Genomic DNA, 14842 nt, shown 5'->3' on the forward strand with positions numbered 1-14842 from the left:
CGAAGATGTGACACTTTGTTCTTTTTTTCTTCTTTTTTTCTTCTTATTTTTCTTCTTCTTTTTGTTCTTTTTCTTTTATTTCTCTTTCTTTTTCTTTTTCTTCTTTTTCTTTTTTCTCTCTTTCTTTTTCTTTGTCGCCTTTTTCTTTTTCTTCTTTTTCTATTTCTTTTTCTTATTTTTGCTTTTCTTTTTCTTTTTTCTTTTTCTTCTTATTCTTTTTTCTCTTTCTTTTTCTTTTTCTTCTTTTTCTATTTCTTTTTCTTGTTTTTGCTTTTCTTTTTCTTTTTTTTCTGCTTTTTTTCTTTATCTTCTTTGTGTTTTTCTTTTTTTCTTTGTCTTCTTTTTTCTTCTTTATTTTCTTCTTTTTGTTCTTTTTTCTTCTTTTTCGTTTTTTTGTTTTTCTTTTGTTTCTTTTTTCTTTTTCTTTCCTTTTTTCTTCTTTTTGTTCTTTTTTTCTTCTTCTTCTTCTTTTTCTTCTTCTTTTTCTTCCTTTTTATTCTTCTTCTTCTCGCAAGTGGCAAAGCGACTTCGGAGAGAGCCAGAGCGAGGCCCGAGGTCGTTGAGCTTCTATTGATGGGAATTCTGGGTCTTTTCAGGGAGCCGTTTCTTTTGGCTCGGCTCACCAAAAAGATCCGACTCTTTTGGCTCCCAAATGTCTCCTCAGTGTGTTTTTTTGCTTAAATTAATTAAGTAGCAAAAATCATGTAAAATTATGTGAAAAACGAATTACTCATGCAAAAAATACACAATATCAAATATTTTTATATGACTTGATTGACAGTGATCCCTCGCTACTTTGCGGTTCACTTATCGCGGCTTCAGTGCATCGCGGATCTTTTTTTTCAGGATTTTTTTTAATGAATGGCATGCAAATGTGCAAACAAACAGAGTAAAAGAAAGAAGTCTGCAACCAACCCTGCAAAGAGAGTGCAAACAACTACCAATAACAATGTTCTTCTCTCAGTAGAAAAAGACGCTACAGCGCAGCGGAGTCACGACGAATAGGCGTAGCAGCAAAATATTGTTTTACAACACCGTTCTTTCAAGGACAACCGACGCCCCCGGACAAGTTGTGTCCATAATTTGTAAAATGACTTCAAATAACTTCTACTGAGCGTATTTTACAAAGATACCACTGCATATAGCTATATTTTACGTTTTAAGACTCACACTGAATATTCAGCAAGTCTTGTTTTCGAGTTGATGACGATGTCTGACGTGACGTCACTAAAGGAACGCCCCTGACCCAGAAAGCGACACACAATGCATTTTGCGGCACTTTGTTAAGTCTTGGATACCTCGTGTTGATGCCGAAATTAGAAGCAAAACACATAAATAACTTGATGGTGAATCGTTGTGTGTTACACCAAGACTACTATTTGATACTAGTTGACACAAATTCCCAGCAGATAAATCAGCCCATTTCCAATAGAGCTTGGGCGCCATCATCTGCATGTTCTAAGTGCTACACATCAGTCCTGATGCCTCAAAATGACCCGGATTGACTTCTTTAATCGATTGCAAACATTTGTGCTTTCCTCTTCAGAACTATTTGACGATCATATTCATAACTGGATGAGTAATGAGGTCATTTTGAAGTAGTTTTAGGACACTTTAACTCATTTTTATTGATGTTTTGCATTTGACTAAAAATATCAGCCTGTGTGTTTTGGGTATTTTAGATGCTATAAAACGTTTTTCTGATGTTAGTTAGGAAACAAAAAAATGGTGTCAGCCGTCCTTTCAACTATTAAAACATGTTTTATTTTTTGTTTCATTCTGCAGTATGTACAGTTTTGCATTGTTAAAAAAAGCTGACTACATTGTGCTTTGCGGATTTCACCTATCACGGACTATTTATGGAACACATGCAGCTTTCTTTAACCGAAGACCGAGGGCAGGAAATAGAGGACAAAAAAAGTCGGCTCTCATCGCCGGCTCCTTGTTAGAAACCGGCTCTCTTTTGTTCACTCCAGAGATCCGGCTCGTTCGCGAACGACACATCACTCGCCGCTTCCATCTCAAAAGCAGAAAGAACCTCGAGTCGTCGACATGTTGAAGGAGTTGGTGAGGGAACGGCTGCTTGCGGCTGCCGACGAAATCTTCGGACTGTTCCAAGCGACCGTGGCTTCGTACGAGGAGCAACTTTGTCGAGCGAGGGAGGAGAGTGAGCGACACCGACGACAGCTAGAGGCGGTTTGCAAGTCTCGGATTGTGATAAGCGTCGAAGGTTTGTCCGCCATACTTGGATTCGGCCTTCGCGGCGTAACAAACAAACAAACGCACTATAATCTTGAAACGGAAACCCAGGATGTTCCGGTTATATTTGGTTTGTAGGCGTAGAATGCCCGAATGTGAATCGATAGATGTTTATTTGCAGCACTTTCATTTAAACTGACAAACAACACTGTTTGACGGCCGCCATCTTAGATTTCGCTTTCATCCAATTGGAACGCCGCTTTGGCATCACGTGGTGTTGCTGGTCATATCTGACGACGCTCACCTCCTTCTAATGTTGTGGTCTTCGTTCTGAACATGTCGACGAATTTTTCTTTTGCAGTTGAGAGAAAAAACTCGAGAAAAAACTCGAACTCCGCCCACCTTTCACCTCCATTTTCTAAATGTATGAATTGGTGTCCTCGCAGACGTGAAGCATCTGATCGGTCATAGGGAAGAAGGTCCTGACGTGAAATTGGGGAGATCCGTTTTGGAGGAGCAGGAGTATCCACAAGCCCCTTGCATTAAAAAGGAAGAGGAGGAGGCCGATGTCAGCAGTTTGCCGCAAGATGGCGTCTCCAAGGAGTGTGATGACAACCGACATCCACACCCCGAGGGGTCACAGCTTCTTGCCGGTGGTCCTAGCGAAGATCGCAGCAGGACGCACCCCCCAGAGAACCTCCTTGCGCTCCTGTCAGGGGACGACGACGACACAGAAGAAGCTTTGGGAAGCGCCACTGCTTGTGAAGGTAATGACATGTAGTTAAAAAAATGGCGACTGTGACGTCGTCGTAGGCGCAAAGAACGTTTTCCGCAGCTCAATTCTGGGCACATTTTAGGATCAGACAAATGGAAAAGAAAACTCATTTCAGATTTTAATATCTATTCAAATCTTTAGAGAAGGAGAAAAAAGCCTGAGATTAGACGACATACCGCAGAAAAAAACTCTCTGCAATGAGTTTGCCGTAAAAGTGATGTCATAGAATGTTCTAGGTGTTGCAGAGAGTCCGTTGGGGAAAAATAATAATAATAATAATAATACATTACATTTTAAGTGCCTTTCGAAGCTCTCAGGGACACTTTACAGTCACAGACAAGCATAGTTACTATAAAAAATAAAATACAATCACCAATAGAATACAATAAATAAAATACAATTGTTAATAGAAACAAGAAAATGCAATTTTAAATAGGTGGGTCTTGAGAGGGGATTTGAAAGCGGGAAGGGAATCTATGTTACAGATGTTGGGAGGAAGTTCCAGAGTTTGGGGGCAGAGCAGCTGAAAACTCTGTCCCCCATCGTGCTGAGATGGGCAGGGGGGGGGGGGCACACAGAGGTGTTGGGAGGAAGAGGATCTGAGGGAACGAGAGGGAATAGAAATTTGAAGAAGGTCAGGCAAGGTTGCGGATAGCTTTAAATGTATAAAGAAGAATTTTAAAGTTGATTCTATATTTGAGCGGGAGCCAGTGGAGCTCTTGGAGGACGGGGGTGATGTGGTGAAAGGATGAGGTTGTGCTGATGATCTGGGCTGAAGAATTTGGACGAGTTGAAGTTTGTGGAGATGTTTCTGAGGGACACCAAGGAGAAGTGAATTGCAATAGTCAATCCAGGAAGTGACAAGACTATGAACGAGGATAGCAGTGGTGTGAGGAGTGAGAAACGGGCCAAGACAATTGAGATTGCGTAGGTGGAAGTACGCAAACCGGGTTAAGTTATTTATATGGGAGTGGAGAGACAGTGTGCTGTCAAGGTTGACACCTAGGCTTTTCACCTGATGGGAGGGAGAAATGGTCAAATTGTCCATAGTGAGAGAGAAACTGTTAGCTTTTGCTCAAGGTGGATTTGTTACCAACCAGGAGAATTTCAGTTTTTTTCGCTGTTAAGTTTGAGGAAGTTATGGGTAAACCAGGATTTAATTTCAGAGAAGCAGAGGGAAAGGGAAGAAGGTGGAAGAAAGGCGTCGGTTCGCCACCTGGTTTGTCCATCTCTAGAACAACATGGCGGCACTCAGCATCTATCTCACAAAAAAAAAAAAAAAATCCAGATTAGCCATTAGCCGCCTCTCTTTGTGCACACTGTGCTAGCTAATCACACAAACAAGAAATCTGAGTGCTCATTGTGGCTATTGATCCATCGGAAAACGCCACTTTCGCCGGCACCATTTCACAGTGAGCGGCCTTCAGTCAAACCTTGGCTATTCCGACGTCTCGGTTCTCATCCAATTCAAACAAAAAAAATCATTTTTTTATGCCTGGGTTTACAAACGAAAATGGGTTGTGCACCTGAATGCACCACTGGACTCCCAACTGCTTCCTCTTACGTCACTTCCTGGTGTCGCGTCTCATTGTGACGACGCATTATCTTCGTGTGGCCTTTCATTGTGAGCACGCATGTTTGTCAGGGATTACAATGTTCCGCCGATTGGTGGATTTCCAACTTTCTCAGACTAAAAAGACCAGATAAAACTAAATACAGTAAAGGCTCGTTATAGCGATATTCTCGGGAGTCTGAAAAAAATATCGATATAACTGGACTATCGATATATCCGATCCTGTGCCGAACTGCAGTAAAAGTGGGCAATAAATGGGGGATCTTTGATATGGCATGCCATTTTCTCATTGAGTTCATGGATTGCATATCTAGCATGCTTTCGTACCATAGTCGAAGTGAAAAATAAAGTTATGCATTAAAGGACAACCGACGTCTTCGGACAAGTTGCGTCCATAATTTGTAAAATGGCTTCAAATGACTTCTACTGAGTGTATTTGGCAAAGATTCCACCGCATATAACTATATTTTACGTTTGAAGACTCGTGCTGAATATTCCGGAAGTCTTGTTTTTGAGTTGGTGACGAGTCTGTACGTGACGTCACTAAAGGACCGCCCTTTACCGTAAAAAAGACGCATTGTAGCGGCCCTTCCATCACGTCAATGTATTTTGCTGTACTTGTTTGGTCCGGGGACCTCGTGTTGCACCCAAAAGCCACCAGAAGGCCAGAAGAGGGCGTCCAAGCGCCATATAAGGAATTTATCAGCCTGTGGAAACGGAGGTGGCCACAAGAGGTCGCCATTTTGTGCCTCTTTTTTTTGGGTGAGAGATTTTCCCCCAAGAAGCGTTTCTGCTGCTCCCTTTGCGGTAAAAAGTTCACTTACAATTCCGACTTGATAAGACATGTGAAAACCCACACATTTTGAAAAAAATCTGAGACGTTTATATGCACCTTATGGTCGTGAAAATACGGTGATATGCTTGTTACACATCCAGTTATGAATATGATTAAAATACACTGTAGTTCTGAAGATGAAAGCATACATGTTTGCAATCATTAAAGAATTATATATGCCATTTTGAGGCAACATTGGGGGAACATCTCTCACCCAAAAAAAGGCACAAAATGGCGAGCTCATGGCCAGCTCCGTTTCTTATATGGCGCTTGGCTGCCCTCTTTTGGCGGCTTTCGTTAATGGAGTTCGGCGCAGGATCGGATATATCGATAGTCCGGTTATATCGATATTTTTTCCAACTCCCGAGAACATCGATATAACGAGACTTTACTGTAATACATTTCATTCATAAGCGCCTTTCAAAACTCGCAAGGACACTTTACAGTCACAGGATATTTTCCTTGTCTCAGGATAGTACACATGATAGGCTGGACTATATTTATCACAACCTACGACAATTCCCTTCTCTCCGCAGGCAACATCACTGTGCAAACAACCTAAACATGACTTTGCCACTCATACCATCAAACACACTCAATGAGAGAATAATAATAATAATACATTTAATGTCCAGTTTGTGCGACATCATGACTTTTGTTTCTGACCAAACCAATTCTGACACGAAATGGCTCTTGTAATGATATGAACAACTCGCATTTGCTTGTTCGACTAGCGATGCCTGACTAGAGACCAATCAGAGCATTCACTGCTGTGAGTCAGTCTCTCTCTCTGTTTCTCTCTTTTACTCTCTTTTTTCTCTCTCTCTCTGTCTTTCCCTGTTTGTTTGTGTGTGTGTGTCTGTGTTTCGCGAGGAGTAGCATAGACAGAGATGCACACATGAGGTGTAGATATTCTCCCGCAAGATCAACCTGATGAAGCACAAGTGAACAGACACCATAAAGAATAAGAATAATAATACGTTTAATTTACAAGCGCCTTTTAGAATCCCTTTGGTTGCACCATGTGCACCAAGAAATTCGACCAAAAGACGCATGAGAACTCACACATGAAAAAAAAAAAACTTTTGCATGTTCACCGTAGGCTTGTTTGAACAGTTCCAGACGTACAAGGACGAAAAAAAGCTTTACATGCTTCATGTTCGGCAAAATGTTCTAATTACAAGTTCTTGCAAACTAGATGCATACGGGTGTGAAGCCCGTTGGCTAAGAACGCACGCGGGTGCTGAAAGCTGTGTATGTCAGTGTGTGTGGCTGGGGGAAGGAAGTGTGCGCTCTGAGACAGACAAAGAGACAAATAGAAATAGATTCTGTTTGCACGGAAAAGGTAGCATTTCTGGAAAAAGCAGCACTTTTTCTTCGCCGACGTCAAAGTCTTGAAATCAACCATGAATGTGATCCTGTTCATGTCACATTTTGAGTGGTAATCTGAACTCATTTATCTCTGAGTAACTTTCATCATAATTGCATGCGTGTCTGTCTTTTCGTGTCATGCAGACGTCAGGGAAGATGCTTGTCCTGCGCGGCTGAAGAAAGAAGAAGAGGAAGCCTGCGACATTAAAAGAAAGGAGCCCGAGCACCCTTGCACCAAAAATGATGACAACAGATCATCAAATGATGATGATCAAGATGAAGAGTCTGACGGTGATCTTACATGTCACACTGGCAACAAATCCAGCAAATCTTCTCTGTGTGGCAAAACGTTTACTGATCAAAGTCATTTGAAAAAGCATTTGAGAACCCACACTGGTGAGAAACCTTTTTCCTGTTCAGTTTGTGGCCAAGGATTCTCTGAGAATGGAAACTTTAGGAAACACACAAGAATCCACACTGGCGAGAAACATTTTTCCTGTTCAGTTTGTGGCAAAGGATTCTCTGAGAACAGCCATTTAATTAGCCGCGCAAGAACCCACAATCTGAACTCATTTATCTCAAAGTAACTTTAACCATAATTGCATGTGTCTGTCTTTTTGTGTCATGCAGATATCAGCGAAGATGTTTGTCCTGCGCGACTGAAGAAGGAAGAAGAGGAAGCCTGTGACATTAAAAGAGAGGAGCCAGAGCACCCTTGCACCAAAAAGGATGACAACAGATCATCAAATGATGATGGTCAAGATGATGAGTCTGAATGTGGTCTGACATGTCACACTGACAACAAGCCCTGCAAATTTTCTCTGTGTGGCAAAACGTTGAATGATCAGAGTCATTTAAAAAAGTATGCGAGAACCCACACTGGTGAGAAAGTTTTGGTCTGCTCAGTTTGTGGCAAAGGATTCTCTCGGAAGAGCAATTTAATTCGCCACACAAGAATCCACAGTGGTGAGAAAGCTTTTTTCTGTTCAGATTGTGGTCAAACATTCTCTCAGAAGGGCCATTTAATTCGGCACACAAGAACCCACACTGGTGAGAAACCTTTTTCCTGTTCAGTTTGTGGCAAAGGATTCTCTGAGAAGGAAACCTTAATTCTTCACACCAGAACCCACACTGGTGAGAAGCCTTTTTCCTGTTCATTTTGTGGCAAAGGATTCTCTAAGAAGGCCAATTTAATTCGCCACACAAGAATCCACAGTGGTGAGAAACCTTTTTCCTCTTCAGTTTGTGACAAAGGATTCTCTCAGAAGGGAACCTTAAGTAAACACACTAGAATCCACACTGGTGAGAAATCTTTTTCCTGCTCAGTGTGTGGCAAAGGATTCTCTCACAAGGGCAATTTCATTAGCCACACCAGAACCCACAGTGGTGAGAAACCTTTTTCGTGTACAGTTTGTGGCAAAGGATTCTCAAAGAAGGCCAATTTAATTCGCCACACAAGAATCCACAGTGGTTAGAAACCTTTCACCTGTTAAGAATTTGGTCAAAGATTTTTAAGGAAGCATCACTTAAGTGCACGTGAGAATCCTCACCGGTGAGAAAGCTTTTGCCTACCCAGTTTGTTGCAAAGGATTCTCGAAGAAGGGCTTTTTAATTAGCCACACAATCATCCGCACTGCTGAGAAATATTTTGCCTGCCTAGTTTGTGGCAAACAATTCTCTCAGAAGAGCCATTTACTGTAATTAACCACACAAGAATCCACCCTGATGAGAAACCCATTTCCTTCTTTGCTTGTGGCCAAAGATTTTCTGTGAAGGGACTCTTAAAAAGACACTCAAGAACCGAAACTGGTGAGAAACTCATCCGAGCAGGCTTTATCAGGCTGATTGTCATGTATTTAGATTCTTTATTTTCCCCTTGGGAACATTGAAATTTTTATTTTTACTTTCAGTTATGGTTATTAAATGTAGTTTCTTTTACTCGTTTTCAAGGTTCCCCCAGTGTACCATTGTTGAGCGTACAGCACCCTTGTCTGTGCTGTGAAATGTGTTCAATTTTCTATTATAAAAAAAAAAAAATCCGCCCGAAAATAAGACCATGTATAAATGGGTGGAAAAAAAACTACGGTAACTTCCGAGTTACGGCTCGAGTTACGACCACCTGTACTTACGACCACGATCGCCAGACCTTTTTTTCTTAATTTACAGTAAAGTCTCGTTATATCGATCTTCTTGGTAGTCAGAAAAAATATAGATTATAACCATACTATCGATATATACGATCCTGCGCCGTACTGCATGAAGCGGGGGCAGTAAAAGGGGGATCTTTGATATGGCATGTAATTTTCTCATTGGGTTCATGGATTGCGCATCAAGCATGCTTTTGTACTGTTGTGAAGTGAAAAATAAACTTATGCATTAAATAAAAACGTCATTTATTATTTTTAAAACGCACTCTTACAATCGTGACTCTGAGTACTCGACATTGTTGACATTGTACACACAAGACAAACCATGAACGCCTGCATGTACAAACATGAAAAACTGATTATTGCAAGGGATCAAGATATCTGAATACAACACAATTCAATACATTTATGGAAAACGAAAACTCAATGTTTACATTACTTATGTTGATGAAGTATTCTGCGGCACGTTGAACTATTTCGCAATGGAGTTTCTTGTTGGATTGTCCCCCACAGCCACGATTGCCTTGTACGTTGTTCGGATATCACAATTGTTACGTTTCCCCATGGTTGAAATTGGTGTCAAAAAACTGTATACTGTATAAGAAGACTACAGTATTGTGATGTTCTCATCCTTTTTGATCTAGGTCCGAAGTAGAATGCTTCGTATGCCGTCTTTATTTTATCCTTACTCTTCAAACACGATAAAGTATTTTGCGGCACGTCGAATTCTTTTGTCATGGAGGATTTGCTCCTTGTTAGATTCTCCTCAACAGCCACGATTGCCTTATATTTCGTTCCGGGGTCACAATTCTTTCGTTTCGCCATGGTTGAAACTGGTAGATAATGGTGTCTGCTACACTGCGCAAGACACGGAGCTGGTCACGTGACGAACGGTATGACCGATACAGATTTCAATCATGGTGGTACTGTATAGAAATCCCGAAGCAAATATCGGTTCATCTTAAGCTGCTTTTGTATCGATATAAACATAGCAAAATGGCCGGCGGGAGATGAAAAAGAGCACCGTAGTAACCAGATTAGTATCGTAATAAGCAGTATTATCAATATAACCTATATCGATATAACAAGACTTTACTGTATACGGCTGCCACCGCTACAGCCAGCCAGCAACGCGACAGAGGCAGGTCCGTGCAGGATGATTTATTAAGCTACAACACAAAGCGCTGGTCCCAAAAAGAGGACCAGGGGAATCATAAGAAAATAAACAATACCAAAAACGACGAGTGGGCGGGGGTCAATGGGAAATCTGACAATGGCGAAAAGCAACTCGCACACAGTGGTGCAGAAAAGGTACAATTGTGAAAAGATTACGAGATGTTTGTGTGTGTGTGTGTGTGTGGGGGGGGGGGGGGGGGGCTCCGACCGACCACTGAAGATATACAACGTCCAGGGTAATACAGAAGTTGACAGCGTCCCGTTTTAGCGTCCTGATGAAGAAATTGACAGCATTGGAAGCGGGGAGGCGTGGTCCCCAGCTGTCAATCCGAACGTGACAATATCGAAGTAGGACAAAATGAAGATACAGAATAACTGTTTCTTAATAAACGCGTACAACAATTTTCTCCAGCATGACAGCAGCTCACTAGCACAGCAATCACCCCCAAGCTCAAGAGGGTGGGATCGCCGCGACGCAATCACCACATTGGGCTCACGGTCGGCGCCGCTGCCTTTTTGAAACAGTTCGTTCTGCTGCGGGGCGAGATGACGGGTTGGGCGAGATGGCGGGTTGGGCGAGACGGCGTTGCAGATGGACCCTGGGTTGGGCCGCACGTCGGTGAGGGGTGTGGCTGGGGACGGGGCAACCGGTAGAACTTGTTTGCTTCGGCGTACGCCTGAGTCAGAGCGTGTGTGTTGGGTAACTTCTCTGTTAGCAAGAAGAGCGATTTTTGGACAGCTCGCATGCGTGGGAAGCCGTACGTTGGGTCAGCAGAAAGCCTGTGCGCTGACACAGTAATAAAGATCCATGAATCCATCTTCTGCTGCGGGGCAGCAGATTCAGGAGGGAAGCCCAGACTTTCCCTCTCCCCAGCCACTATCAGATGCCCGAGCCACCTCATCTGGCTCCTGTCTATGTGGAGGACAAGCTGCTCGACCCTGAGCCCCTCCTGGATGATCGAGCTTTTCACCTTATCTCTAAGGGAGAGCCCGGACACCCTATGGAGAAAGCTCATTTAGGCCGCTTGTATCCGGGATCTCGTTCTTTCAGTCACAACCCATAGCTCGTGACCATTGATGAGGGTTGGGATGTAGATTGACCGGTAAATTGAGAGCTTCGCTTTTTGGCTCAGCTCCTTCTTCACCACGACAGATCGGTACAAAGTCCGCATCACAGCAGACGCCGCAATGATCTGCCTGTCGACCTTAAAATGTGACTATTATACAGTGAAGTGTATTTCTTTCATTACAATACAAAAGCACATTTATTATACATAGAATAAGGTATATTTAGTTGAAAATTAGATTTTATGGAGACCTGGGAACGGATTATTCTCATTTTAATGGTTTCCTATGGGGAAAAAATTTGAGATACACTCTTTCTGGGAACCAATTAAGTTCGTAAGCCAAGGTCTCACTGTATGTATTACATCTGGTCTGACGGCCCGTATAACAGCACGTACCGCTAAAGGCCCCTACACCTTGAACGCGTCAAGCGCTCAATTTGTGATGGTCGTTCATGGCTCTTAATTGACACCTGTTGCTTTCTGACTTGTAAGGTCTTACTAAACTGAGGCATCACATTATCATTCATCATGTTGATGATACCCATCTCCTTTTCTGGATGGAACTGTTCAATAAAAGCCTGCACATCAACTCCTGAATGGCCTGCTTCTGCTTGTCCTCTGGAAGGCAAATCAAATCCGCTGTGTTGAGGACCTCATTATGGTCAGCAACATGCTCCTCGATGTCATCTGCATCCACTTCGAGTCCTGTAGGTGCTGGCAGAGATTTTATTACAACAAAAGGCACGAATCCGATGATTCCACGGACCAGGAATAAAACGCGACAAAAGAAGGCGGGTGGGGGGCGATCCGTCCAGCCTGTCAAGCGAGGCAAAATAAAATGACACACTCACGATCCCGGAAAGCAACATACTTACGTGATCGCAGCGAACAATCACCAAACTCTTGTGCTGGCAAGTCCAAGACGCTGGCAGGGCGCGAGGCGTCGTAATAATGTCACTGGTGAGGTGACAGCAACTCGTTGAAATGTCCCAGTATCGGTGATTAAGGGATCAACACGCACACCTCGTTCGTGTTTCTCAATGATCTCCTTCTTCTCCTCGACTGTAATTTTGTTTTGTGTCTTCTTCGGCTGGCAGAGGTCGGGAGCGGCGGCCCTGTCCCAGCTGTCAACTCGCACGTGACAATTTCGGTGTCATTAAGTCACATGAAAGCATCGACTAAATAACGCCTTTGTGTAAAGCTTTTAGGGGAAGGACGGTAGCAATGGTGGACTTAGCATACCAGGCTCTTTATTTGTAGAATGGTAGTAGAAAGTTACTCTCAGGGAAGTGACACACAGCGTGGGAGATGTGTCAGGCTGAGATTCACATGACAGCCGCGGTGCGCACCTATGACGCCACAAACGCACACCTCGTTCGTGTTTCTCAATGATATCCTTCTTCTCCTCGACTGTTATTTTGTTTTGTGTCTTCTTCGGCTGAACACGAGCCTGTGGTGGGATATTTTTCGGTCCCATAACGGCAAAAGTATCGTTGAAGACGATCGACGTGTGCACTCATAGAAAGGAGGTGTGGAAAGGTCGGCCGGCCGGGACGCTGTTGAATCGTTTGCTTTTGTGTGTGTCTTCCGCTGAATAGTAATCCGCCAGCCGTGGTGGTGGGGGGGGGGGGTGTATCGCGAAAATAGTGCATATGCAAAGGTTTAATTTTCATAAATGTAATGTTCGTAAACCGAAAAGTTCGTAAGGCAAGGTGTTCGTAAACCGAGACGCCACTGTATTAGAAATCCTCTCGCGGACCAAATCTAATTGTAGTGCGGGCCAAGATTGGACCGGCCTGAGTTTGACAAGCCTGCTATACATGGCTGTTTCATGGTGAAAAACGCCCTACTATACAGTATATGGTAGTTCTTTTTATACTTGGACTTTTTTTCGGATTCATTTTTGTTTTTATAAAAAAGATGATTAAACACATTTCACAACACGTAGGGTGCTGTACAGTCAACGATGGTACAGGGGTGAAAAAAACCTTGAAAATGAGTGGAAAAAAAATTACATTAATTCACTAAAAGTCATGAAAAAATGATTTCAATGTACCAAGGGGGAAAAAATGTAAATAAATTACAATCAGCCTGATAAAGCCTGCTCGGATGAGTTTCTCACCAGTATCGGTCTTTGAGTGTCTTTTTAGGAGTCCCTTCACAGAAAATCTTTAGACACAAGCAGAGAAGGAAAATCGTTTCTCATCAGTGTGGATTCTTGTGTGGCTAATTACAGTACATGGCTCTTCTGAGAGAATTGTTTGCCACAAACTGGTCAGGCAAAATATTTCTCAGCAGTGCGGATTATTGAGTGGCTAATTAAAATGCCCTTATTCGAGAATCCTTTGAAAAAAAAATGGGCAGGCAAAAGCTTTCTCACAGGTGTGGATTCTCACGTGCACTTAACCCTTTACAGACAATTGGGTCATATTTGGTACACTAAAGATAAGTGCTTATAGATCGAAAAAAATTAAAGGTAGCAGTTCAAGTTTCGATTGGAACTGATGCATCACAAGTTACATGTCCCTTTAACACAGGTTATGTGCAGCTTTGCCTTTAAGAGCGTCAGTGACATCATCTCCTTCTTGCGCAACACGTGCACTCCTGCATCTTCAAAGCTCCTTCTACTTCTCATCACGGATCAAATATCACGTAAGTATATGTTGTGACGATTTTATGAGCTATTCAGAAGAGTTTTACCTTGATACTGAAATGCATAAACTAACGCTAACTTGTTTATTTACCAAGAAATAGTGTTCCTAATGTAGAACATTCGGCGTGCTAACGCTAGTTTCATGATGATATTGTTGATCCTGACTGGGTACCCGATGCGAATAATTGTAAGTGAATGGTGCGTTTTACACTAATAGCTGTACCTCATAGCTTTGCATTCTCAATATAATTATTGAAACGGAGGTCCATATGTTTTTTTTTGTTATATCCTAAACAGAAATTAGAAAACTTAAAACATTTTCATCATAATGTCTGGTACAAATTTAACACTTCCTATTTCCAAAAGACCGTGAAACATGGTAGGAGCAGGTACAACACTTACAAGTTTCTGTGAAAAAAATACAGGAAAAGCCAAAAGTCTATATTTTATTTGGGGCAAATCAAAGACAGCAAAATTACTTCTGAAGGCCTTGAGGACATTAGATTGTCATGTCAAGTAAAATCATCTGAGAGAAAGAATTTGTAATCAGAAAATGTAGAAATGATTGTTTTGAAGAACGTAATAGGTTGCATTTCCACTTGTGTTATGTAAGGTTTTGTTGCCACCTAGTGGACAAAATAGTCCCCACTACCGTATGTGCATTTCACATTCTCAAATACAGTACTTTGACTTGAAGATAAAGCATCTGAAAGGACTGAAATTCTGTTTGTGATGTAATGTAAGGAAAGAGATATAGAGATATAGTGCCACTTAGCAGTTTTTTTGACGACCATACTAGTGCAGCGTGTTCTACCGAAAACAAATTCCTTGTGTGTTCTACATACTTGGCAATAAAGATGATTCTGATTCTGATTCTGATTCTGAGATGCCCATTTCACAGTAAGATCAGAGCATTGAGATCAAATGGTTAGTTTGGTATAGTTTTTGCTTTTTTGAATGTTGCCATGTACTGTATATCTTTCCAGATCCTGATGAGAATGAAATAGATGACCAAGTTGATGAAGACATTTGGCATCAGACAGTCG

General features: G+C 42.2%; 2 protein-coding genes across 2 annotated transcripts in view; one reads left to right on the forward strand and one right to left on the reverse strand.

The window, feature by feature from the left end:
- Window positions 1-14842, reverse strand: part of LOC148899792 (uncharacterized) — a 130591-nt gene that overhangs the window by 106764 nt on the left and 8985 nt on the right. The window lies entirely within an intron of this gene.
- On the forward strand, window positions 1752-10188 carry LOC148899800 (uncharacterized). Its single transcript, XM_088995255.1, has 4 exons — window positions 1752-2230; window positions 2646-2966; window positions 6898-7149; window positions 7384-10188. Exons 1-4 carry the CDS (start codon window positions 2053-2055, stop codon window positions 8226-8228), a joined length of 1596 nt encoding a protein of 531 aa, XP_088851381.1. The 5' UTR covers window positions 1752-2052; the 3' UTR covers window positions 8229-10188.

Source organism: Hippocampus bargibanti, linkage group LG04 (genome assembly GCF_051943395.1).
Source record: "Hippocampus bargibanti isolate YZ-2025 linkage group LG04, ASM5194339v1, whole genome shotgun sequence".
NCBI lineage: Eukaryota > Metazoa > Chordata > Actinopteri > Syngnathiformes > Syngnathidae > Hippocampus > Hippocampus bargibanti.